The sequence below is a fragment of the Hemicordylus capensis genome, chromosome 2, assembly GCF_027244095.1.
Source record: "Hemicordylus capensis ecotype Gifberg chromosome 2, rHemCap1.1.pri, whole genome shotgun sequence".
NCBI lineage: Eukaryota > Metazoa > Chordata > Lepidosauria > Squamata > Cordylidae > Hemicordylus > Hemicordylus capensis.
In genome coordinates this window covers 230340795-230367121 of record NC_069658.1, presented here as the reverse complement: position 1 = coordinate 230367121, position 26327 = coordinate 230340795, and the positions used below count along the sequence as shown (strand labels likewise).

Here is a 26327-nt window from a genome sequence, read left to right as displayed (position 1 = left end):
GCTCTCTTAGCCTATCTTAATGTTGGCAAGTACACAACCGCCGATCTGGAGTGCGCCTGGCTCTCCTACCCACACTGGCCATTTCTCCTACCCTGCTGGGGATCATGGGAATGAGCCTACTGTTTTCTTGCCGTGATCTGGGTAGGAGGGCAATAGCCAACCCACATAAGGTACCCAGCAATGAACTGAGGATGTAGGAAAAACACATCCCGCCCTGTCCTACCCAGATCTGGGCAAGCGCTGTATGGCTTCCCCCTCCTCCTACCTTGATTTTTGCTGACACCCAGCCGTTTCTCAGGAGTGTGCAGTGGGGACTTGGCGCCTGGCTGGACACTCCTCCTGCCTTGCTGCCAGTCGTGACAACAAGCCCACTGTGTGCAGGATCTGCCTCCCCATGAAGACTTTTGTACTGTTTTGTTCAGATGGCAGTAAATTCAGTTTGTTCTTTGATCTGAAGCCCCATTTCTCCCTCCTCAGGAGACTCTCTTTATTCTTGCAGGCGACGGAGAGGAGAGTGAGAAGGAGGGTGAACTGCAGAGAAGGATAACGGAAGCAGAATCTCAGTGGGTGAAGCAGTTTGCTGCTTCTGAGTGCTCTGACTTCCAAGAAATTCCATTCCATGAAAGTCCAGTCCGAAGGAAAGATTGCAAAGGAAACTCAAGCCTTGCGACCCAACCAAGAATTCATATAGTTGAGAAAAAGTATGAATGCTCAGAGTGTGGGAAGAGCTTCAGCCGCAGCTCACACCTTATACCCCATCAAAGAATCCACACAGGGGAGAAACCATATCAGTGTTCAGTGTGTGGAATGAGCTTCAGCCAGAACTCGCACCTTGCTGACCATCAAAGAATCCACACAGGGGAGAAACCATACCAGTGCTCGGTGTGTGGAAAGAGCTTCAACCGGATTTCAACCCGTACTCGGCATCAAAGAATCCACACAGGGGAGAAACCTTATCAGTGTTCGGAATGTGGAAAGAGCTTCCTTTACCGCAAGTCCCTTACTTCCCATCAAAGAATCCACACAGAGGAGGAACCGTATCAGTGCTCAGTGTGCGAAAAGACCTTCAGGCAGAGCTCAGACCTTGCTTCCCACCGAAGAACCCACATAGTGGAGAAACAATATCCCTGTTCGGTGTGTGGAAGGACCTTCAGGTCCACTGCAAATCTTACCGAACATCAAAAAGTCCACCTATGGGACAGACCATTTCAGTATTCTGAGGTTGTCAGCCTCTCACATGTGTGAGAATAAACATGCGTTCATTTCTAGGTAGGAGAGACATCTGCCTGAGAAACCATTCAAAGTCAAGTGTGGGACTTGCACCTGGTATTCAGTCACGACCACAGAAAAGGGATAGAGGAATCTTTGGCCTCTCAGTGGAAGGCGTCTCTTTATACACATGGCCCTCCCAGTCTGCCATTCCATAACCAGGATGTTGTGATGGTTAAATTTCTCTGCAAAGAGAAGCATGTCCCTGATTTTGCGTGAGAGATTGTGAATTCGTAAGTGGAGGGACTCTTTTTCAAGGCATGGATGCTACAGAGGCCGGGCTGGCCCTTGTGGGGAAGAGGTTGCTGAGTTAGATGGACTTTTAGGGTAGATCCGGCAAGGCCTCTTATGGTCTTGGCCTACAGCCACAGCACCCTGAATACACTCAATCCTGTCTGATCTCAGAAGTTAAGCAGGACTGGGCCTGGTTAGTATTTGGATGGGAGGCCATCGGGGAATTCTGGTGCTGTAGGTTTATGGTCTTGCTGCCACTGGAATTTGCAGACAGGGCAGAATAAAGTTGTGCTGCTGCCAGTTTTGGGCAGGCCTACCTCTTGGCTCGGACCCTGGGCTGCTCTGGCTCCTCCCAGATCCTGATGGCATCAGGATGGAAGTGGGGTATTGCTTGGGCCCCAAATAATAAAGCACATTAGCAGGACCAGGAGGTGGAACTCTGAGAATGGGATGGAAAGCAGAGTGCACTGGGGCAGCGGGGACAGAACCCACCTGCTCCTGGTGTTTTGGGGGCAGAGCCAGGTACAGGGATGTGGGGTGCACAGGAGATGAACCAGCCTTGCCCTGGCAGTCCTCTTTCTCCCAGCATGCCTCAAAAGCAGCACAAAATGGCCAGCCGTGTGTGTGTGTGTGTGTGAGAGAGAGAGATCCACTAACAAACCTAGGTGGAACTGGATTGTGGGAGGCAAGATGGGTCCTTTGCCAAAGCCAGTCAAGTGGCCCGAGGGGACATGGGTGGCACAATAATCTCTTCCTGGCCCTGAGAAAAGGGGGCTGTCCAGAGCAGCAGTGAAGCACCTCCCTTTGAAACATGGAGAACATAGTTGAAGTGGAATTGAAGAACCTCGTTCTTGTTGCCTGGAGGTTTGCCAGGTTTTTTTAACTGACCTGTAACAGCTTGATGGGCAGACATGAGCAGGTGAGAATGCTCCTCTCCATGCTGCAAAAAGCTTCACTTGCTGTCCTCAACATATCGACCATCTGCTAAAGGCAGAGAAGCAGATCGGGGAAGGGGTCTATCTGATCAGTGGACAAGCATTGTGGTGGTTTTCACTGCTTAGCATGTCTTTAATCTGATGGCTTTGATGTCAGATGTGGTTTTCTTGGGCTCAATGGAGCCTACATCCAAATAACTGTGCTTAGGTGGAGGCTGTCAGGGCCCAGTCCAGATCTAGTCTATGTAAACTTGGCTGTATAGCATTTATTGGCCGCCTTAATGTTTCTAAACGCTTCTCAAAAACAGTCCTGCATTGCAGTCATAATACGTCTGTGTATAGATGTAGACAGAGAGAGAGTTTCTGCCACAGTATATCTATGTGGTGTTTAAAATGCCACAGGGACTCCTTGTTTTGTATTTCTTACATATTTAATGCCTAATAAAGTGTAGTGGATTTCCTCAGTGAACAGCATTGTGTGGCAGTGGCGGGGAGCAGGGGAAGCTGGACTGAATGCTGACAAGCACACAGAAGAGAGAAACTGTTTCACACCCAGTATCTTTGGAACTCGCACGGTCTCTCTCTCTCTCTCCCCAGCTGCAGCACGAGGACACATACACACACACACACACCTCGCAAAAGGGCACTGACTTTGGGGTCCATGTGCATTATGGGAGGGGGAATAAAAATTTCCTTTGAGAGTTGGGGAGTCAGCTGTGTTGGGAAGGGATGACTAGTGTCTTGACCCTCTAGCCCTCTGACTCACTAGTCTGTCCTCCTATGTCATTGAGACAAGAGACAGTGCAAAGTCCTTCACTTCCAACAAGCTGTAGAAGTTAGAACCTCTCCCCCACCCCGCACGTGTGCAGGGAACCCAGAAAGTGCCTTTTTCAGAATTATTTAACTTTCTACACCTGTGGCAATTTTTATAAGATTGTTTTGAAATTAGAAACAATTGGTTATTTAATTAACATTAATTAATTAACATCAATTAACTAACATTAATTAACCAATACAAACACAAAATCTAAGCTTCTGACATGATGGCGGTGGATCTTATGGCTGCTGTTTCTGTATTTATCCTGGATGTTTTCTACTAATTTTAAAGCTGTCATAATCCATTTGTGAGCTAATTCCTGGATTTTTAAATGTAAAGGTGGGATATAATTTTTCAAAACCATCATCAAGGTATGGTGCAGTCAAAAGAAATGAACATCCCTCCCCCATACCCCTCACAGAAAAATTGGGCTATCAGGGCGCTTTCCTGATTACCCGCCGTTCAGCGGCAGTTTACTTCGGCTTGGCAGAATAGTTTGAAAATTGTTTTGAAAACATAAATAGAGGTCCTTGTGCAAAGCCACCAGCAGGGGGAGCAGTCTTTTCTAATTTGCCGAACCTCCCAGCAACAGGAAAATACAGCTGTTTTTATACAATGTTTTAGCGTGGTATCACAAAGATAAAACCCGAAAGGCGGCATCAGAAATGTGAACAGCACTTTGCTGACAGTGCAGGGACTGTGATGTAGAAACACAGGCAGTGCGGAAGGACACTTAACGGGCACGTAGTGACACTGTTGTAGTGTCCAATCTGGAAAGCGCCCTGGAGCGATTTCTAGGACAGCCCCATTCCCATTTCCAGCCACTGGAAACTACCATAGCGTTCCAGGATGAAATATATACTCTCACCTGCTGCTCTTCTTGCTTCCTGGCCTGTGCCTGGCTCAGGAGGAGACCTTCTGCCAGGGCCACTGCCTGGGAACTGGTCTCTGCTCCACATTCTCTGACCCAGTTCTCCATCTCTGGGGGCAGGATGGTTCAGGAACTGCTCCAGGATCACCAGGTCCAGCTTTGGTGTGTTTCTCCGGCTTCAGCCATTGACAACCAAGGTTGTGGAGCAGGGTGCAAGCCTTTCGGTGCCCCTTGCCCTTCTGGTAGCAAAATTGCCTAAAGTGCTGGCACTGTGCATCTGAGGAAATCATGGTGTCCTCCCCAAAGATGTGCTGCTCAGACCTTCCCCAGGATCTCCTAGTGGTTCCAGCCTCATTGACCTCATGGCCTCTGCCTGCTTCATGGCCAGCTGAGTCTTCCTCTGTACTCCAAGGCAGCTTCCAGGAACACTTCGGTATGGACTTCGCCTTTGGACTTCTGTAAACTTCTACTCGTGAAGGACTGCCCAGGCAGTCAGAGCTATTAAGTCCCATGAAGCCAACACAGCACTCAGTTTGCCGTATTCCTGTAGCTGGAAGGGTTTTTAGGAGCAAATGCAGGTGATTCCTGCATCGAAATCAGTCTTGCAGTGACTGAAGCTTCTCCCTGTAAGAAAGTCAGGATGGTATGACTCATACTGGGAAACCAAAGATTGACGGCAGGGGAGGATCCTTCATCTAATGGCCACTGGCTAAACCTATTTGCTTCTTATCACACAAGTGGTGGGTGCAGCCCACCCAGATCCATAAGCATCTCCTACATAATGGAAATATGACTTAACAGAGCCCGAAACAGCTCAGGGCCACCTAATAGTGCAGCAGGGAAATGACTTGATTAGCAAGCCAGAGGTTGCTGGTTCGAATCCCCAGTGGTATGTTTCCCAGACTATAGGAAACACCTATATCAGGCAGCAGCGATATAGGAAAGATGCTGAAAGGCAACATAGGAATATAGGAAACTGCCATATACTGAGTCAGACCATTGGTCCATCTAGCTCAGTATTGTCTTCACAGACTGGCAGCGGCTTCTCCAAGGTTGCAGGCAGGAATCTCTCTCAGCCCTATCTTGGAGAAGCCAGGGAGGGAACTTGGAACCTTCTGCTCTTCCCAGAGCGGCTTCATCCCCTGAGGGGAATATCTTGCAGTGCTCACACATCAAGTCTCCCATTCATATGCAACCAGGGCAGACCCTGCTTAGCTATGAGGACAAGTCATGCTTGCTACCACAAGACCAGCTCTCCTCTCCATCATCTCATACTGCACGGGAGATGGCAATGGTAAACTCCTTCTGTAGTCTATCAAAGACAACCACAGGGCTCTGTGGTTGCCAGGAGTTGACACCAACTCGACAGCACACTTTACCCTTAAACAGCTCAGGACCAGTCTCTATAAAGGAGTGATGTTCTTCTCATGATCCATGAGAAGAGCCTCTGTTGAGTCTGCAGCGAGAGCAGGCTTCGCCTGCTCTCCCCGCAGATGATCGAGCTTGTAGTCCTGGGTGGCTGCACAACTGCCGGCTCCATCATGGACCTGGAGGGGGCTGTGGGGATCGGGGGCCACGCGGCCCCCAGAAGTTCCAGAATACCCCGCGCAAGCATGAGGGGCATCCTGGAGAGACCCCCGACACCAGGAGGCTTGTTGCAACCTTCCAGCGGGGGTCTCCTCATGAGGCACGATGTGAAGTCGCGCTGCAGCATCTCACAATCAGGTAGACAGGGTTAGCGGAGCGTGCACTTCGCTAACCTCATTTAAGGGTGGTGGTGGTTATGGAGGTTAGCTGCCAGGAGCTGCGGGGCTGCCGTTGCAGCACACAATCGCCCCAAAGTGGGCTGGGCTCCTTGAGCCTGCTTTTGGGCGACCATGGGAAGAGCTTCACTGTCTTCTCCAATGTGTTCCTGCCTGTTCCTTAAGATCATCTTCGGAGGCTCTTCTCACTTCCCACAAAGTGTGATGGGAAGAGAGCCTTTTTGGTACTGGTTCCCCATCTGTGGAATGCCCTCCATAAGAAGACCTGCCAGATCTCTCTCTCTCTCTCTCACACACACACACACACACCAGAGGAGAGCTGGTCTTGTGGTAGCAAGCATGACTTGTCCCCATAGCCCTGGCTGCATATGAATGGGAGACTTGATGTGTGAGCACTGCAAGATATTCCCCTCAGGGGATGAAGCCGCTCTGGGATGAGCAGAAGGTTTCAAGTTCCCTCCCTGGCTTCTCCAAGGTAGGGCTGAGAGAGATTCCTGCCTGCAACCTTGGAGAAGCCGCTGCCAGTCTGTGAAGACAATACTGAGCTAGATAGACCAATGGTCTGACTCAGTATAAGGCAGTTTCCTATGTTCCTAAAGCTTTCTTGTTCCATTAGGCATTTGGCCTGTAATTCTGTCATATTGGTTCCTGCTGGTTCCTTACTGGTTTTTTATCGGGTTTTATGGTTTCTTAAGGTGTTTGCTTTTCAATTTGTATTATTATTTTAGAGTTCAATTTAATGTAGATTTTTGTTCTTGATTGTAAACCTCCTGAGGGCATTTTCAGTTGGGCAATTTAACAAACAAGTATGGCTCCACAACAAAATGTTGCAATATAACCTTGACATGCAAGAACCTGTTGCTGGGGGCGGCGTGGGAGAAGTTAGCAACAAAGAACTTGGCCTTTCTTCATATGCAGGTTTCCTTTTTTTCTGTTTTTGGGGTGTCTTTGTGGTGGTGGGGCACTGGTGCTCAGTCCCAGTCCCTTCCCCCTTAGAAACACAAAGCTGTGAAAGCTGCTGAGAAAACAAGAGTTTTCCACAACTCCCCCCATCAGAAGCAAAAGAGTTTGTGACTGTCCTGAGGGAGTGTTCTACAAGCTGAGAAATTTTCCCCTCTTTTGGCCCTCCCCCCCCCATCCTCCCAGAGTTCCATTTGCTGCACCCATGTGCTGCACTCTGAGCTCATGAATATTGGCTAACATGGGGGCACTGGGGGCCTTTTGAAGATATTTCCTTCAGGTTTTTGTTTTTTTTAATGTATCTGTGGGTCACCCCAAGTTTGCTGGTATCTCCCACTTGCCCACAGGCACTCCAGTTATCCGTCCATAAAAATCCCAAATTTCAGGACTTTTGGAAATACTGGAAGGAGAGAGAGAGAAAGAGAGAGAGAGACCTTCTTAGGGGAATTAGCCCTATTTTAGAGAGTCTCAAGTTCTTTGTTCTGTGCGGTGGAGGTGGGGGGAATAAATATTTCTCATAGGAACGTAGGAAGCTGCCTTCTACTGAGTCAGACTATTGGTCCATCCAACTCAGTATGGTCTACACAGGCTGGCAATGGCTTCTTTTACAGGTAGGCAGGAGTCTCTCTCAGCCCTATTTGAAGATGCCAGGGAGGGAACTTGGAACCTTCTACATGCAAGCCGGCAGGTGCTCTTCCCAGAGCAGCCCTATATCTTACAGTGTTCACATGTGGTCTCCCATTCAAATTCAAACCAGAGTGGACCCTGCTTAGCAAATTCATGCTTGCTACCACAAGACCAGCTCTCCTCCTAGGCCCTGCCTGTTTATAGTTTCCCAGGTCTCTATATAATTCAACAACTATTAATATAATTCAAAAACACATGTAAAAATATGAGCAATCGGTTTTTAGACTGACTAGTTAAGTTAGATTAAAAGAAAACTAGCAGGGCAATAATAAAGAGAGCGGGTAGTCAAAATAAATGGGGAATAATAAAGATATGTACATCAAAAGTAAAAGCACCCCAGAGTTTGCTATATTGACACTTGGATTATAACACTTGAAGCGTGATAGGATGACGCTTCTCTTGTGGCTGGTCTCAGATGTCCTCAGAGGCAGGAGGAAAGATCCATTTATCCTGCCTCCTCCTTATCTTCCTCTGCTTTCCTTCTCTCTATTCCTCCCTTTAATCTATTCCTCCCCTTCAGAGCGACTGTTGGTCTCCTAACTGCTACCAACTGCCCCCAGCCTGCCTCCAACTGGCTCTTGTCCCTTGGAACACAGCATTCTACACGTTTACTTCATTGGTTGCAGTCTCTTCCCTGTCCTTTTTTGCTCACAAGCCAGACACACTGGCTACAGCACACCCCTGGCTACAGATAAATGTTCACCGTTTGGGCACCTCTATACCCGAGCACTCAGCACACCCCCAGCCCCTCCCCTGCACCCCACATGTTCTTTACTCCCCACAGTTCCCAGGCCACTCTCTTCCCGAGGAACAAGAGACATAATTGTTGATGCCCGCTGGATGATTGAGAAAGCCAAAGAATATCAGAAAGAAGTCAATATGTGCTTTATTGGCTACAGAAAAACCTTCGACTGTGTGGACCATGTCAAGTTGTGGAATATCCTCAGGAAAATGGGCATCCCAGAACACCTCATTGTTCTCTTGAGAAACCCTATACACAGGAAAGGAAGCCACAGTCCAGGCGGAACATAGTGAAACAGACTGGTTCCAGATCGGAAAAGGAGTAAGACAAGGCTGTCTACTTTCTCCTTCTTTATTCAATTTATATGCTGAACATATACTGAGAGAAGCTGGATTGGAAGAAGACGAGCGTGATTTTAAAGGTGGAGGAAGAAACATCAATAACCTACGCTATGCTGATGACACCACTCTGATAGATGAGAATGCGGATGATCTGCAAGCTCTAGTAATGAAAATCAAGGAGCACAGTGAGAAAATGGGACTACAACTAAATGTAAAGAAGACTAAATTAATGGCAACGTGTACAGCAACCAGCCTCATAATTGACAATGAAGACATTAAAGTGGTGGATAGCTTCTGCCTTTTTGTCATGGCTCAGACTTCTGACTCAGAAGAGTCAGAGCAGGAGGATTCGCCTGCTAGTGAGGGCTCAGAGGCACAGCAACAGGATATGGCAGGGAGACCAGACTCTGGAGCTGAGGATTTGCAACAGCTGCCAGACATGATTTCTGATGGGATTTCACCTGTCTTGAGAAGGCGTCTCAAGAGGCAAGCTCAGTGGGAGCCACGCAGGTGCAGGAGATCACAAGAGAGGAAGCCGAATGCTGACTCAGGGAAGCCTGATTGGCTGCTGGTTCTCTTGAGCCATATATATTTAGCAGTCTCTCAGTTGCTCAGATGCTATTTGCAACTTTTGCTGGCTGCAGACAGTCTGCTATTTGAATTCCAAAGTTTTTCCAAGTTCCAGTTTGCCTTGTTTATGCTTTCCTGCTTTGTTCCATTAATTCCTTGTTCTGGTGTCCTTTGCTCATTTCATTCCTTGCTTTGTGTTTTCTTTTCACTTATTACTCAGTTATTGTTAGAGGGGGGTACCTAGTTCAGTTCAGGGGACTTAATTCATTTACTATTTTCTTTGTGAGCCTTTTCTTTTCCTTCTTGCAGTTTCGCTGCTGCTTTCTGTTATCTCACAGGGGGAGTGCTGAAGGGGGTTGTAAATCCTGTTGGGTTAGCCGAGCTAACAGATTTATGACACTTTTAGGATCGACCTTCAACAGTAAAGGATCCAGCAGTCAAGAAATATGCCGCAGACTAGCACTTGGTAGGGTTGCAATGAAGGCTTTGGAAAGGATATTTAGATGCTGTGATGTGTCTACACCTACAAAGATTAGAATCGTTCGGACTATGGTTTTTCCTGTGACACTCTATGGATGCGAATGCTGGACTTTGAAGAAGCAAGATAGAAAAGGCATTGATGCTTTTTTAACTTTGGTGTTGGAAAAGACTTTTGAGGATACCATGGAAAGCCAGGAAAACAAACAAATGGATCCTAGAACAAATCAATCCAGAATTTTCACGCGAGGCACAAATGACCAGGCTCAAACTATCATACTTCGGACACATTATGCAAAGACCCAGCTCCCTTGAAAAGTCCATAATGCTGGGGGAAGTTGAAGGAAAGAGAAGGGGACGAATAGCAGCAAGGTGGATAGACTCGATTACAACAGCAATGAATGAACCACTGCGAGACCTTAAAGGCCAAGTTGAAGACAGATCATCTTGGAAAGAATCTATCTACGTGGTCACTAAGAGTCGACACTGACTTGACGGCACTTAATCAATCACAAAGCCGTGGGCTCCTCCTGCACTGCCTGAAATCTTTCTCCTATGTGCATTCCCACAGTTTGTTTCAATTTTTTCCTCAAACCAATCACATCCCAGGAGGAGGCGCAATACGCTTCCTTTCAGTATTACTTTTTTTTAGTCTGACAGCCAGCCGGATGTCCGCAAAAGTGACAAATCAAAGCAACAGAACTTAACCCCAACCTGCAGTCTCCATTGTTAAGCTTCCAAACATCTGCATATCCAAACATCTGCATACAGTATGTAAGCTGTGTTGCTATAGTGACCGAACTTTGAAGACACACATTTTGCTTGTGCTTGCATTTAACTCAGGTATTCCCCCCTCCACTTCTGGACGGTAGAATTGCATCAATCTTCCATAACCCCTCCACCTGCCCTCAGCGCTTGCAATTGTAAATCACTCAAAGAACACACCAGACTGAACTGTCAAACTCTCCTTTGCTGACACCTGGGTGGATTGATGGAAATCCACCCAGTAGACATTAAAAAAACAAAACAAAACAAAAACCCAGGAAAGTGTGAGTAAGCTAAATTGTTGGCAATGGCCCCTTTGCACATCTAAGGAAAACACGGGGTTTTCTTCAAAAGCTGCTGGAAATACAGGATTTTAAAAAGCTGGACATACTTCGGGCTAAGCCAGAATGCCCAGCCTCGCTTCGGTGGGGGGAAACAGAGTCATGTCTGTCCTGGTTCCTGATATGTCACAACTAATATGTGGACTGGCAACCTCCAATCCAGAGTGGATTTGAATTAAAAGCCATGTGTGTAAAGCCTCCAGGCCACCGTAAGAAAAGCACCATTTTTTGCTTTAAAGAGACAGTGAGACTCCCAGAGAAGAAGAAATGTCTTGAAAGCGTAACCATTACAGCAGAAGGGCTCACGAGATGCACTATCAATTATATTAATTCTCCTGGGTGTGCCTTGGAATGTGCATCCTGATCTCTCTCCTGGTAAGTCACTGACAGCACAGATCCCATCAGCATATATGTGAAATGAGGGTCTTTTGCCCCCATATGCATCACTTTACACTTGCTTACTTTGAACCACATATGGCATTTTGTCGCCCTCTCCCCCAGTGTGGACAAATCGTTTGGAGCTCCTCACAATCAGTTTGGGATTTCATTACCATAAATAGTTTAGTGTCATCTGCAAATTTGGTCACTTTGATGCTCACCCCAAATTCTAATCATTTATGAACAAATCAAAGAGAACTGCTCCCAGGACCGATCCTTGGGGGACCTCACTTCTTACTTCCCTCCATTTAGAGAACTGTCCTTTTATTCCCACCCTCCATTTCCTGTCCTTCCACCAGTTCCCAATCCACACACGAACCTGTCCCATTATCCCATGACTGCTACGTATACTCAAGAGCCTTTTGGTGGGGAACTTAGTCAAAGGCTTTTTGGACGTCCAAGTATACAATGTCAATTGGATCGCTTTTATCCACATGCCTGTTGACATTCTCCAAGAACTCCAAAAGGTTAGTGAGGCAAGACTTGCCCTTGCAGAAGCCATGCTGGTTGTTCGTCAGCAAGGCTTGTTCATCTATGCAGAGGCGCTCTTACCCCCCGACCTTGGGGCCACAGCCCTTGGCCTCCAAGATCTGGGGAGGGACCTCCTGCCACCACCCTGCACCTGCTGCCTGGCCACAAGGCCAAAACACTGATTGCTTCAATAATTCTAGCCGCCGGAGGGTGGGGGTGAGCCGAGCAGGCCTCCCCAGCTGTCCCCCATGGTGGTAGCGGCCACTGGGCCTGACTGTGTGGCCCACTGATGCCTGGTAACTGCGAGGTACTCCAGCGTGCCTCCACAGTTGGAACAGAGTGCCACAACTTCCATTTTCTGAAGGAAGTCTTTGCCCCTTCTACAGCTTCCCTACTTGTTACTTAGCCATGCTGGCATCCTCCTGAACTTGGTGGTACCTTTCCTCCTTCTTGGTACACATGCCAACTGAGCTTCCATGATTGTAGTTTTGAAGAAGTTCCATGTATTGTGGAGTGATTTGGCCCTCATGACTATCCCTTTCAGCTTTCTTTTTACCAGTCCCCTCATTTTTGAGAAGTTTCCTTCTCAACGGCCATCAAGTATAAAAAAACTTTGAGAGCCACCACTTGAAGAGGTTCCTCTGTCCATTTAGCCTGGGTGACTGTCTCATTTGCAGGAGTCTTTGCTCCACTGACGTTTGTCACTTGTAGAAAGAGAAATGAAGAGATCAGTGCCTTTGGATTCCATTCATTTCTTTATTTTCATTTCATTTCATATCTTTATTATCTATCTTGCTATTCTATGAAATGCAAGCACACATTTTAGATATTAGGAATCATAAAGCACAACCAAAAAAATCAGAACATTTTAGCAAAAACAAAACTTAGCCTGAAACTGGTAATAACAAATATTGTTTGTGTGTGTCTGGGGTGGGTGGGTGGGATCAGTTAGCAGTCCTCCACTAACTGAGCAAAGAGGCACCTTTTAAAAGTGGTGATTCTCTTTGTTTAGGAATGGGAGAGCAACTGGCCCTATCCTTCCCCAGCACAGCATCCCTTAGTGGCTGTTGCTGATGTCATAAGAACAGCCCTGCTGGATCAGGCCCAAGGCCCATCTAGTCCAGCATCCTGTTTCACACAGTGGCCCACTAGATGCCGCTGGAAGCCACAGACAGGGGTTGAGGGTGTGCCCTCTCTCCGGCCATTACTCCCCTGCAACTGGTACTCAGAGGCATCCTGCCTATGAGGCTGGAGGTGGCCCACAGCCCTCCAACTAGTAGCCATTGATAGACCTCTCCTCCATGAAGTCATCCAAACCCCTCTTAAAGCCATCCAGGTTGTTGGCTGTCACCACATCCTGTGGCAGAGAGTTCCACAAGTGGATCACGCGTTGTGTGAAAAAGTACTTCCATTTGTTGGTCCTAGACCTCCTGGCAATCAATTTCATGGAGTGACCCCTGGTTCTAGTGTTGTGTGAGAGGGGAAAGAATTTCTCTCTCTCCAAACCGTGCATGATTTTATAGACCTCTATCATGTCTCCCCGCAGTCGTCTTTTTTCTAAACTAAAAAGCCCCAGGTGTTGTAGTCTTGCCTCATAAGAAAGGTGCTAGGCCCCTGATCATCTTGGTTGCCCTCTTCTGTACCTTCTCCAGTTCAACAATGTCCTTTTTAAGATGTGGTGACCAGAATTGTACGCAGTACTCCAAGTGTGGTCGCACCATAGTTTTATATAAGGGCATTATAATGTTAGCCATTTTATTTTCAATCCCCTTTCTAATGATCCCTAGCATGGAATTGGCCTTTTTCACAGCTGCCGCACATTGAGTCGACACCTTCAATGAGCTGTCCACCATGACCCCAAGATCCCTCTCCTGGTCTGTCACTGACAGCTCGGATCCCATCAGCATATACTTGAAGTTAGGGTTTTTCGTCCCAATGTGCATCACTTTACACTTGCTAACACTGAACCGCATTTGCCATTTTGTCGCCCACTCCCCCAGTTTGGAGAGATCCTTTTGGAGCTGCTCACAATCCGTTTTGGATTTACTACCCGGTAGAGTTTGGTATCATCTGCAAATTTGGCCACATCGCTGCTTACCCCTGCTTCTAGATAATTTATGAATAAACTAGTATTTTTTAGCCCGTTATAATAACGGGTGCTAGCTTTCCCTCCCCCCCCCTTTTTTTGGTTTCTTTGTGTCCCTTGTGGGTGGGGGACTCTCTTGGTTTTTTTGGGGGGGGGATGTGCAGGACGCCACTGGCCGCTGCTCCAGTCTGTGTTATTTTTTTGTGTAGTTTTGTCTTCTGGGTGTGTGTGGTGCTTCGTGTTACTTTTTGTGTTTTGGGATTTAGGGTAGTGCTTAGTGTAACTTTTTTGGTGTGTGTCTCTAATCTCTCCATGGCTGGGAAGTGTGCTGAATCTCCTGACGGGGGAAAAGCAAGTGGATGTGTGGAGCACTCAAAAAGAGCTCCTCCCTGAGCTATGCTGCTGCCCATACTGTTTCAATGAACGTGAAGCACGCATTAGGCGTCAGTTTCGTTCATAGCGGCAGTTTGGGCAGTGGCTTAGCACAGGGAGGAGCTCTTTGTGTGTGCTCCTCTCTTCTTTAATGGAGTTTTTTCTTATGACTGACATGGGCTGGTGTGAGTAAGGTGGGTTTGGGCAGCTGGTTGGGCGGGAGGGCGACACGCGGGGGCATGTTTAATTTGGGGTGTGTGGGGGGGGAAGGTGATTATGGACAGCTGGGAGGGCAGGTGAGTGTTTTTGGCTTCGCCGCCAACTCGGCCGGCTTTTCCGTTTTGGTCCTCCTGTCTGCAAAGCATTCCCCGTTCCTTTTTGGTGTTTTTTTTTTCTTTTGTTTTTTCCGCCGCCATTGGCCCCAGCATTTGTGGCTCTGCTGGGGCCGAGTTTCTCCCCTCCGCCGCTGTTCATGCCCGAGGCAGCGGCTCTACCGCCGCCTCGTCCAGTCTCCCCCTCCTCCGCTTCTCCGGCTTCTTCAGGGTGGCCGCTTCTGGCCGCCCAACATGGCTGCCGGGTGCTGGGTGTCCTTGTCTCCCTCTGGCGGTTCTGGGCATGCGCTCTGCGCATGCCCAGAACGTCCAAGCGAGGCACGGACACACGCTTGGTGTCCATCCACGGACGGACACCAAGCCTTTTATTAGATAGGATTATCTATCTTATGTTTCTGTTTTAGATTGTGAGCCCTGTGAAGACAGGGTGCCTTTTTATTTCTCTGTTTATATCTATGTAAACCGCTTTGGGAACTTTTGTTGAAAAGCAGTATACAGTAAAAATATCCGTCATATTCGCAATTACATCCCAACCTCTAGTCTGGATTTAAAAGGGGGCCAAGTCCTCCTCTAAGTGGAAAGAGAGGGATCCTGTCAGATCTCTTTGGGGAGATCATTCCACAGCTGTGGAGCCAGCAAGATTTGTCTTTTATGCCTGCTTGGTGCTGACCCTACTCCACACACTCCTTTTGAAGCTGCTGTTTACCCTAGAGAGGAAAACATATATTCCACGTATGGGAGGAGCAGACTGGCTATCTCTGGCATTCTGTCCCCAAACCTGCTGCAAGGGGAGGGGAAGTGTGAAGATTGCTGGAAGCTGCTCTTTTCCCCCTTCAGGGCCAATCCAACGTCTCTTCACAAAGACACCCATCAGCAGTGATGCAGTCGCGTATTCAGAAGTACAGGTGCTCTCCATGTCAGCCCCCACAGCCACACTCATCCTGACAGTCATGCCCCATGGCCACGCCCATCCCATTGGCCACACCCCTTACATAGATAAATGCAATAATTTGGGGAGTTCTGTTACAAGACGTTGAGGATCAGGTCAATTCCAGGGCATGTACTAGAATGAATGACAGGGAAAGCCCACTGGAATGTACTGGTTCCTTCCCATTGACCATGGTTGAATTCATGGAATAGCAAGAGCAGTCCATTATTTCCATGTAGAAAGCCCAGTGCCCTGCGTCCCTGCTGAGACCCTGCAGGGGAAAATGTACCAGGACTGCGTCCCTGCAGCACTGCACCACCACTGCCCCTCAGCCACATTTCTGGTGCTGAAGGGTCACTTCAGAGGGAGGAGGGTTTCTCAGCTGACGTTGCTTTGTAGCCTCCCTGCTGCTTCTCTGCAAACACAAAATCAGAGCGTCAGAGTGGAAAGTCACCCTAGCAAGACAGACAGACAGACAGACAGACAGACACACACACACACACACACACACCCCGTCCCTCCCTCTGCAGCAGTGAGGCAGGGCTCTTTAACCCCTCCCAGGCTGACACTGCTCCAGTCTCCTCCTAGCAACACCAGTGGAGAAAGGCCCACAGGTTTTCTGCGTAATTCTTAGAACCTTTCCTAGTATTAATTCCTAGTAGTAGGTCTTTCCTAGCATTAAGTCACCACCTGCTTGGATCCAACTTGACCCCATTGGCTTTCCTCCTCCCTACCTGGAAATCACCCAAGGACCACTTAGTAGAGCATCTGAAGGCTTGAATTGGGAGGGCAGAGGTGACTCTGAAGGGACAGGAAAGTATGGGAGGAGAACTGGTCTTGTGGTGGCAATCACTGTAAGATAGGGATGTGCAAATGGATTTGGGTACAAATTGATTTGTACCCAAATCTAGCCGATTCAGGTGATTTGGAGACAAAACAAAACACCCTTATAGTCCATTGGCTAGATTTGGGTACAAATCACATCGTGCCTCATTCAATTCTAATCGATTCAAGATTTGGATCCCTTCTATTAATTCCCCCAGATTCCCAGCTTTCATTAAAAAGCAAAAGCTAAGCTCTATCCCTTGTAGAAGTGGAGTTATGGAGCAAAATGTGTGGTCACTATTTTTCAAGTGTTTGGATTCTTTGGTGTATAATAACTTTCCCTCAATGAATACCTATGAGGATTCCTTAAACACCTCCATTTCTTCTATTCATTCTGACTGTCTTTTTGACAGTGCCAACTGTCAACTACCATGTGCCAACTACACCCCACTCCCAGCAGCAAGGCAGTGGGGTACTACTCAGTTTATGTTCTAGGATTTTTTTCACATGTTTAGTCAATGTACGTCCATTTGGTGTCTGGGGAAAAGTTAGGCCTGAGAGTAGGGATGTGCATGAACTGAGATACATGCACTGGTTCGGCGCCAAACTGGTTTAGACAAAGTCCAAATGGCGTCACAGGGAGGAGAGTGGTGAGTGGGAGTTGGGTTTTTTTAAGAGAAGAGCAGGCCCTATGCAACTACCTGTTGGGGTGGCGCTCATCCAAAAACCCCGCACACCACGCTAGCACACACGGTGTTTGCGCATGCACCGGTGCCATTTGTGTGGTCAGCAACACCATCCTGACCATGCAAATGGCACCCGCACATGCACAAATGCCATGTGCATGCTGGCACCACCTACAGATTCTTGGGACGAGCATCACCCCAACAGAAATCTGCGTTGGGCTGCAGAGAGCAGGTGAGGACATGTTCTCTTTTCTTAAAGCTCGTGCTTACCCTTCCCCTCCCCGAAATGCCGAACTGGTGCATGAAGTTTGGTTCGTGAACATCCTTAAATCCCTCCTTACACTTCCCTCCTTACCTGAGGGCTAGGCTAGATGGCCATGGGTTCTGAGTCAATCATCTGGATGTTGTCAATTCATCACCAGGGGATTACTGACTCTCAACTGGTGTACAGGTCCATTCTAATTTAGGGTGGAGAAGATGATCTTCAAGCCACTTAGTCCAGGGGCAGATGCTTAGAGGCACTATGAGATTTTATGGGTAATTACTGGCTGCCCCCCACCCCCGCCGCCCCAAACAGGAAGTCTGTGCTATGCAGCAGTGAGAAATTCAACCACAGACAAGCATCTCCCCTCCCTCGGCAAATTCACCCACAGTTTCCTTACTCATGTAGAAGATGATCCCAGCCACCAGCAGGACAACAGCAGCCACAGCCATCAGGATGCCCCCCACAATGAGGCCCACTGAAGCTGAAATGGAAAACAAGGATACAATAATTGAAGGGAGTCCCCAAAGAATTGCGGAGAGAGTGATGGGGGGAATAGAAAAATAGAACTAAATAGTTGGAGTCCCTAAACAATCTCCTTTGTGATGAATATTATTCATGTATTTAGTCATTATTAACCATTCTGTCCCACTTTTTATCAAGGTCTGTGAGATGCCACTGCTTTTAGATGTGTGAAACTAGCAAGACCCTCGAGGTTAGCCAGTCAGACAGGAGCAAAAAAAAGCTCCCAAGAGTCTCTGTAGAGCTAGTGTGAGAGGTCACGGGGTCTCTTGGGCTGAGCCATAAAAAGAATCCCAGTTATGATAAGCAGGGCCTGCTCTTCAGTGGCCCCGATATCCTGCAATTCCCTCCCCAAGGAGGCTAGCCAGTAGGGTTGTGCATTGCATCAGCCTGATAATTGGGACTAAGGTATTGCAAGTCCTATCAGAGGGGTGGGTATTTTTGCAGCAAATGACTGTCCTTACTGATAAACCATTTGAAACAATTCCTCATTATACTGGTATTATTAAGAACAAAAGAGCAACCCTGCTTGATCATGCCCAAGGGCTATCTAGTCCAGTATTCTGTTTCCCACAGTGGTCCACCAGATGTCTCTGGGAAGCCCACAGGCAAGAGATGAAGGCATGCCCTCTCTCCTGCTGTTGCTCCCCTATTGATATTGCATCCAATAGTATCAGGGGTGGGGGCTTACTTTTAATGAAGATCTGGCTCCTTTGAAGAACTCAGAGGCTGCAATGACAGCATTTTACATCACCACCTTCCTTCCCTGATCTCACCCCATAATGCACCAGGAAGGGGAACAAGCAGCCTCATGACATGGCATTCTTTTCCTGGTGCATTACTGGGGGGGAAATTACCATGCCCTGTAACTATAGCATGGAGTCACATTTTCCCTAATAAGAAGAACCAGGAAAAGGATGTTTCTTCCTTTCATGGTGTGGCAGAACCAGGGAAGGAGAGGCAGCAATGTTAAAGACTGTTGCTGTAGGCACCCCATTTATTTAATTGTTTATAGACTGGATTTCATTAAAATAATCTCAAGGTGGTTTACAATATAATGAAAACAGTTAAAACAATGCATAATTAAAATCCAAATATTAAATATAAATAGATATTAAAAAACAGTACAGCACATAACACAGAAAGAGCAGCAGCAAAAACTAGCTCTCTCATATAATAGCCTGGGTGAAGAGCCTCCTTTTGACTTGCTTTCTTAGAACTGTGGTGGATACTGAGGAGTGGATGCCAGCCGCGAGAGCATCCCAAAGGCTGGGGGCCATGTCTGAGAAGGCCCTGCCCCACGTGCTCAGCAGCTGGGCCTCCCTCACTGTTGGCAGGCGGAGCAGAGTCCCCTCTGATGATCCTGTCAAGCAGGCAGAAACCCAGGGGAGCAGGCAGCCCTCCTCCACCCCATTGCTTCAAAGCAGCCAGATCTTCAGTCATTTAAGCCCTCGCCACCCCCACTCCAATGCATTAAGATGATACTGAGATAGTCTCTCAGCCTGAAGATTGCCTCCCATCCACACAAGCAGACACTGATAGGCCTGTCCTCCATGAATTTATCTAAGCCCCTTATAAAGCCATCTCCAATCTTCTAAATATTACAGGTTGGGACACTCTTCTTGGAGTTCATCCCATCCACACAGTTCATATCCCCCACTCAGTCTCTCACCAAGTTCCTTCCAGGCACAGAGGGGAGGCTCTGAAAAGCCAGTGTGTTCCATTGGGCAGCAATAGTGGGCCCTGTCTTTGGGGTCAAGATTGATTGATCCAGGTACAGTAGGTGCCATCTGAGTTAGGGACAAGATCCTTATGGTGGGTCTCTGGCTCCAGTGACCCTCCTCCTGGTCAATTAGGACCCACCCACCCGGTGCTGAGGCCTGGACTTCAACCTGGAAGACCGATCCAAAGAGCACCCCTAATGATCATAATCCCTTCCTCATCTCCCAGGATCTGCCCTCCCAACGTATCAAAAAAGCCAGGCTTTTCTTCCCCCTGCTCAGTTGCTCACCAGGTTCCTTCCAGGCGAAGAGGTGAGGCTCTGGAAAACCAACATGTTCCACCTGGCACTGGTAGTGGGCCCTGTCCTTGGAGTCAATATTGATGCCAGTCCAGGTGTGGTAGGTCCCATCTGAGTTGGGGACAACATCCCCACGGAGGGGCTCCTGCTCCAAGAATTCCCCATCTCTTTTCCAGGTTGGATGGATCTCCTTGGGGTAGAAGCCGTAGGCACGGCAGATGAGAGTCTCCAGGCCATTGGAGTCCATCTTTCGCAGCACCTTCACCACTGGGGGCTCTGCAGAAATGCAATCATGGGCAATTTCCATACATTTCATATATTGATGCATTTCAATATATCATTCAGCATTTCTCCAGTAGCCGTCAGAATAGATGCTGGGCTTTGGGAGCAGGAAGGAACCCAAATGGTCAGCCAGTCCTACCCTCAGTCCTGACATGGAGGACCACACACCTGCAGCAATAAAGAGAAATGAAAGCCTCCAGGTTGCAGCAACCTACATAAGCATCTTGCAACACAGAACATCCTCAGATATACCCCACCAACTAGCTCATAATCCTAATCTCTTCCCTTCTTCATTCTGCACCACAGTCTAGATTGCACAGGGCCAACAAGATTTTAAGTCTAGATTGCACAGGGGGCAACAATGTAGAGAAATATCAGTTCTCACCTCTCCTCAGCAGAGATTCCTTGGCATACTTTATGTATTTCTTTAGCCATTCAATGCACACCCCTTCCAGGTATTCCTTGTAATACTGAGGACTGGCTGTGAAAGTGTCCCACTTCCTCTTGAACTCTGGAGCATTGGCTGTTACAGTCCAGGAGAGGGTGTCCTTGTCGAAGCTGATAAAGTCCTTCCCATTGTAGCTAAAACGGATATTCCCCACTTTCTGGCCATCCTCCCTCATCTCACAGACACTTATTCCCTGCCAGGTGAGAAAACCTAAACAGGAAGAGGAGACTGAAGTTGGTTCCTCATCAACAGCCTAAATCAGTAACATGCTGATGCCCCCTAAACTAAGCTTCTGGATACCCCATATCACTCCATCCCCATGACTAGAAAACCCTTCCCTTGGAGATGCACCAGCATTCTCTCTGGAACAAAGTGTTGATTGTGTGCAGAATGCATGGTGCCCTGAACCAACACTTGGGCCCAAGGAATGAGGGGATTTGAAACCCCAATAAGCCTTGCATGTCCCCAAGAGACATCCCCATTACAGGAAAATGTCAAGCTGCAAAAGCAAGGAATTATTATTATTGTTTATTATTTTTGTTTACACAGTCAGACAGGTGTTGTTGGCTAGTTTGTTTTATCCAGACATCGAGTCCTTCCCAAGGACCTGGGATGGCTGAATTTTATTATCAATGTTGTTGCTGTTATTATTATAGATATCGTCGCAGAATATAGGCTGTTCCCAGTAAAGTAGCTTTTTGTAATTGGCTGATGGTGATTTCTGTGGCCCCTATGGTGTTGAGGTGCTCTTCAAGGTCTTTTGGAATTGCACCTAGGGCACCAATTACTACCGGGATTATTTTGGTCTTCTTCTGCCACAGCCTTTCAATTTCAATTTGTAGATCTTTGTATTTTGTGATTTTTTCTATTTCTTTTTCTTCTGTTCTGCTATCCCCTGGTATTGCTATGTCGATTATTCTGACTTGTTTTCCTTTCTTCTCGACTACAGTTATATCTGGTGTATTGTGTGGCAGATGTTTGTCTGTTTGTAGTCGGAAGTCCCATAAGATTTTTGCATCTCCATTTTCTACCACTTTTTCAATTTTATGGTCCCACCAATTTTTGGCTACAGGTAGCTTATATTTTTTGCAGATGTTCCAGTGCATTATCTCTGCTACTTTTTCATGCCTTTGTTTGTAGTCAGTCTGTGCGATCTTTTTACAACAGCTGATTAGGTGGTCCACTGTTTCATCTGCTTCTTTACAAAGGCGGCACTTGCTGTTTGTTGTGGATTTTTCTACTTTTGCTCTTATTGCATTTGTTCTTAGTGCCTGTTCTTGTGCAGCCAGTATTAAACCCTCTGTTTCTTTCTTCAAGTTGACATTCCTAAGCCACTGCCAGGTCTTGGTGATATTTGATTTTCCAGTTATATTGTGCAAATATTGACCATGCAGTGGCTTATTTTTCCATTTTCTGCTCGGTTCTTGACTTGTTCTTTCTTGTAGGCCTGCTTCGTTTCATTGGTGTTTAATAGTTTCCGTTATTGACCATTTTAAGTGCATCTTCTTCACTGTCCTTTATATATTCTTCAAAGCCTCTTTCCTCCTCCTCTACTGTTTGATGGACTTGCAGCATTCCTCTTCCACCTGAGCTGCAAGGGAGGTATAGCCTATCTACATCACTGCAGGGGTGCAAGAGCATGATTGATGGTCATTATTTTCCTGGTCTTACGTTTTAGTGTCTCTCGTTCTGCCTGGGTCCAGTCTATTATTCCTGCAGTATATCTGATAATAAGTATAGCCCAGGTGTTTATGGCTTGTATGGTGTTCCCACCATTGAGTTTGGACTTATTCACTTCCAGTTTTTCTTTTAACATCAGTGTGTGCGATGTTATCAGCCTGGAGAATGCCCAAGTATTTGTAATATTCTTTCTCTTCCAGGTTCTTGATGTTGCTTCCATTGGGCAGTTCTATTCCTTCTGTTTTTGTTATTTTCCCTCTGTTCATTATTAATGCAGCACACTTGTCTAGCCGACTGCCCAATAGAACGTTTTCCCCTTCCTCTCTCTCTCTCTGGAGGGAGAGAAAGACGGAAACATCCTATCAGGAAGCTGATGCTGCCTGAAATGACGAGCTGAGAGCTCGTTCAGGCTCTCAGCAGCCCAGGCCATTCCCCCTTTGCATGTGACATCACGTGCAAAGGGGGCGTGGCCTGGACTGCCGAGAGCCCGATCGAGCATTTCAGGCAGCATTGGCTGCCTGATAGGATGTTTCCCCCTTTCTCTCCCTCCAGAGAGGGAGAGGAAGGGGAAACCGTTCTATCAGGTAGTCGACGCTAGGCTTGAGCCCGAAACATTTCGGCGGCCATTGAAAAGGCCGCCGAAACGTTTCGGGTGGTGGGGGCGATTCGGCGTTTCGGTGCCGGCGGGGGTAGGGCTTTAAGGGCGGGGGAGTGTACTCACACACCCCCCGCCGCATTTCCCCCGCCGGCGCTCTCGGAATTAGAAGCCCCTAGGGATGGCAGCGTTCCTCCCTGCCGTCCCGTTGCCCCCGTCGGCCGGAAGTGGCCGGAAGTCCCATTTGCGCGTGCGCCCGTCATGCGCGCGTGCGTACGGCCGCGCGCGCGCACGACGGGCGCACGCGCGAACGGGACTTCCGGCCACTTCCGACCGACGGGGGCAACGGGACGGCAGGGAGGAACGCTGCCGTCCCGAGGGGCTTCTAATTCCGAGAGCGCCGGCGGGGGAAATGCGGCGGGGGGGGTGAGTACACTCTCCCCCGCCCTTAAAGCCCTACACCCGCCGTGCCGAACAACCTTTCGTGCACATCCCTAGTCGACGCTGCCTGAAATAACTGGCGAAGAGGGGGGAGTTCTCTCTGGGCTCCTCCACAGCCCAAGCCACGCCCCCGGCCACGTGACATCACACACATGGGCGTATTGGAGGGGGCTGCCGAGCAGGGCTGGATGCAGGCTGCCGCTCAGCTGGCTCCGCACCTGATGGAAGCAAGTAATGTTTCAGCTATAAAAATGATTGTGCTTCCACCATGCCCAGAGCTTTGTGTCTAACAGCTGAATGACAGGCAGGAACTCACTAGATGGTGTTTTCCCAAGCATTTGGAGACTGGAGCAACACCCATTGGATTTTTGGCAGTCATGCTGCTGAAGTACAGGTAGCATATCAACAGGTGCTGCTTCCATCCTCATATACATCTATTGAACGTCTGCCTGTCAAGTCCTAGTCCCTCTGGCCTTTACAAGAAACTCAGCAGCCCCTGGGAGGGAGGGAGAAGGGGTGGGGGGATCAGTGGCTCTTCCAACCTCCACTCACTCTCATTCTGGTTGCCATATTTCTGAACCATCGCCGCCTGTTGCCTCAGAGTCTTCTCCAGACCAGTCGTATGCTGAGTGTGCAAGTTCCAGTACTCAGGATCATCCTTCACTAACTTCTTCATCCATGGAACTAAAGGCACAGGCTGCCTTATCTTCTTATCACGGTGTATGAAGATCTGGTCATTCAGGTACCCCAGACCCATGAGTTGGGGTAGCCCTTCACCAGAATCACACACTGCAACATGAAACCTCACAGAGTGTGACGAGGACCCTGAAAAGGGAGAAAGAGAGGTAGGGGGCATTGCTGTCATCGCATTTGCTGTCATACAGTGCTCACACAGGTCTCCCATTCAAATGCAAACCAGGGCAGATCCTGCTTAGCAAAAGAGACATTTCATGCTTGCTACCACAAGCCCAGCTCCCCTCCCATAAACCACCTCTCCTGGCATATAAGATATCTCCATGCCCCAAATCCCAGCACAGCAGCCTGATGCTCATATAGCAAGCCATTAGGAGACATTTCCACCCACGGCTCTGTGTTTGCTCCTGGAATGTTCTGCAGAACATGGAGGAGGAGCAGGAGAAAAATCTCTGGCCATCTGCTCCTGCCAGGGAAGAGAGAGTTCTTCGTCCGCTGGACTGAATTTGGCTCTTTAGTCAAACACAGGGACCCTCCAATTTTAGGCTTAGCTCACAAGCCGGCCAGTATTTCCATTTGCCACCCATCCCCTCTCTTCCCTCAGATCCCTTCCTGCCTCACAGACAGAGGGCTTGGGGGAGAAGCAGGTCTCCTTCCATTTGCACTGGGAGGGAGATGATGGAGAGGGAGGGGACGGTGGGAGCCTTCTCCTACCCCTCAGAGAGGATTCCTCCTGCTCCCTTCTCAGAAAGGGCCGTGGAAATGAGCCTCCCGGGGAGGAGGTCTGCTCCCTTCTCAGAAAGGGCCCTGGAAATGAGCCTTCCGGGGAGGAGGTCTCATTTTGCCAGGGGAAGATCCACATGGAGCAGCTGGGTGTCCTGCTGGCCAGAGGCTGCGGACACTCACCGCTGATGATCTGGCAAGTGGATCTGTAGATGCCTGTTCCAACAGTGTTCAGGTGCAGCAGCCGAAATAAGGCCCTGAACTTCTCACACATCTCTGCCCCATTTCTATCAGCTTTGGATCACCCTCCTCGTTCTGCCTGTCCCCCTCCCCCTCCGGGTCTGGGCATGTTGGGGCAGCCGTCTGCTGTATCCCCCCCTCAACCCCACCCTTGTCTCTGCTGCAATAAATTACTGTAACATGGAAGGAATGGTGAGGATTTTTAAAAGGCCTCCTAAATGTTCAGGGTCTGGGAGTGGTGTACAGAAAACAAAGCGCTTCCCTTGAGCTTGCACAACTCCGCCTGGCCAGGAAGGACACGGGACAGCCTGCTAGTCTGTGCAGAAGCAGAATGGAGGCTGCAGTCTTCGACCACATGACGGCAACCACATCACTTGCAGACTCAGTGCGGGGTTTCAGCTGGCAAAACCGGTTGCGATTCGGAAGGGAGCCAAGAGCCACCTTTTCTGGCTCTGCTGCAGCTCATCTCCAGCCCCATTCCCAGGCCAAGAAGTTCCCAGAGCGGGGCCCCAGCTCAGCCCTGGACACGTGGGGGGAGATTAGCCCGGAACTCCACCGCAAAGCGCAGCCGCCCAGGAATGGAAGCGAAGCAAGAGAGGAGCCAGAGATGGGCCGCCCCACCCACCCCATGCGGAAAGGCAAGTTTGCAGGAACCGGAGTCTCTTTTTCCACAACTGGAAAGTGCAGGGAGGCGTTTCTTGAGCCCGCTCCACCCCTGAGACTCACCCGAGCAGCCCCCCAGCAGCAAGAAGAGGGCAGCTGCCCCCAGGAGCAAGCGATGGGCATCCCGAAGTGGCATCTGGCTGGAGTCCGTTGGTTCTGGGGCGCGATCTTTCAGCTGCTGTCGAGCGGAGGGTAGGACAGGGGCGAGCATGAAGTGCCTCCGGGCTGGGATTGGCTGAGAAGGGAATAACCCACCAATGAGAAAAATGTATGTGGGCAGTTGCTGAGCGTATGGAAACCAAACCTCTCTGAAAATTCTCTCTGCCACCTCGCCCTTCTACCTGGGACGCACTCACGACACAAACACAAAGAACAAACAAAAACACTTTGAGGCGGGGGCGGGCACAGAAGGGGCCAAGAGCTGGTCAATGGGAGGAGAGCTAGTCTTGTGGTAGCAAGCAGGCAAATAGTCCCCTTTGCTAAACAGGGTCCACCCTGGTTTGCATTTGAATGGGAGACTACATGTGAGCACTGTAAGAGATTCTCCCCCACCCCCATTATGGATGGGGCCGTTCTGGGAAGAGCATCTGCATTCTTGCAGGCAGAAGGTTCAAGTCCCATCCCCCCTGGAGCTTTTCCAGACACCAGCTTTACCTCCGGTTGACTGGGAGGCTCCGGTTGACTGGGAGGCTTTATTCAAATGTGTCCAAAAAACTCAATGCAGAAAGTGCATTTTTTAACCCCAGACATAAATCTTTCAAGGTTATCTTTTAACCTTTCTGTTGTAAACCACCCAGAGAAACGAGTTTGGGTAGTATAGAAATATGTTAAATAAATAAAATCAAGTG

At 48.6% G+C, this 26327-nt stretch overlaps 1 protein-coding gene and 1 pseudogene across 1 annotated transcript; one reads left to right on the top strand and one right to left on the bottom strand.

Moving 5' to 3' along the window:
- Positions 1 to 1626: 1626 nt before the first annotated feature.
- Positions 1627 to 1744, top strand: LOC128348395 (uncharacterized; annotated as a pseudogene).
- Positions 1745 to 15471: 13727 nt separating this feature from the next.
- LOC128342324 (class I histocompatibility antigen, F10 alpha chain-like) lies at positions 15472 to 23950 on the bottom strand. The gene is made up of 5 exons (XM_053289534.1): positions 23713 to 23950; positions 20382 to 20654; positions 19706 to 19990; positions 17573 to 17656; positions 15472 to 15814 (listed from the first exon to the last, which is right to left on the bottom strand). The coding sequence occupies exons 1-5, from the start codon at positions 23915 to 23917 to the stop codon at positions 15759 to 15761; spliced, it is 903 nt and encodes a 300-aa protein (XP_053145509.1). The 5' UTR covers positions 23918 to 23950; the 3' UTR covers positions 15472 to 15758.
- Between the last annotated feature and the right edge of the window lie 2377 nt (positions 23951 to 26327).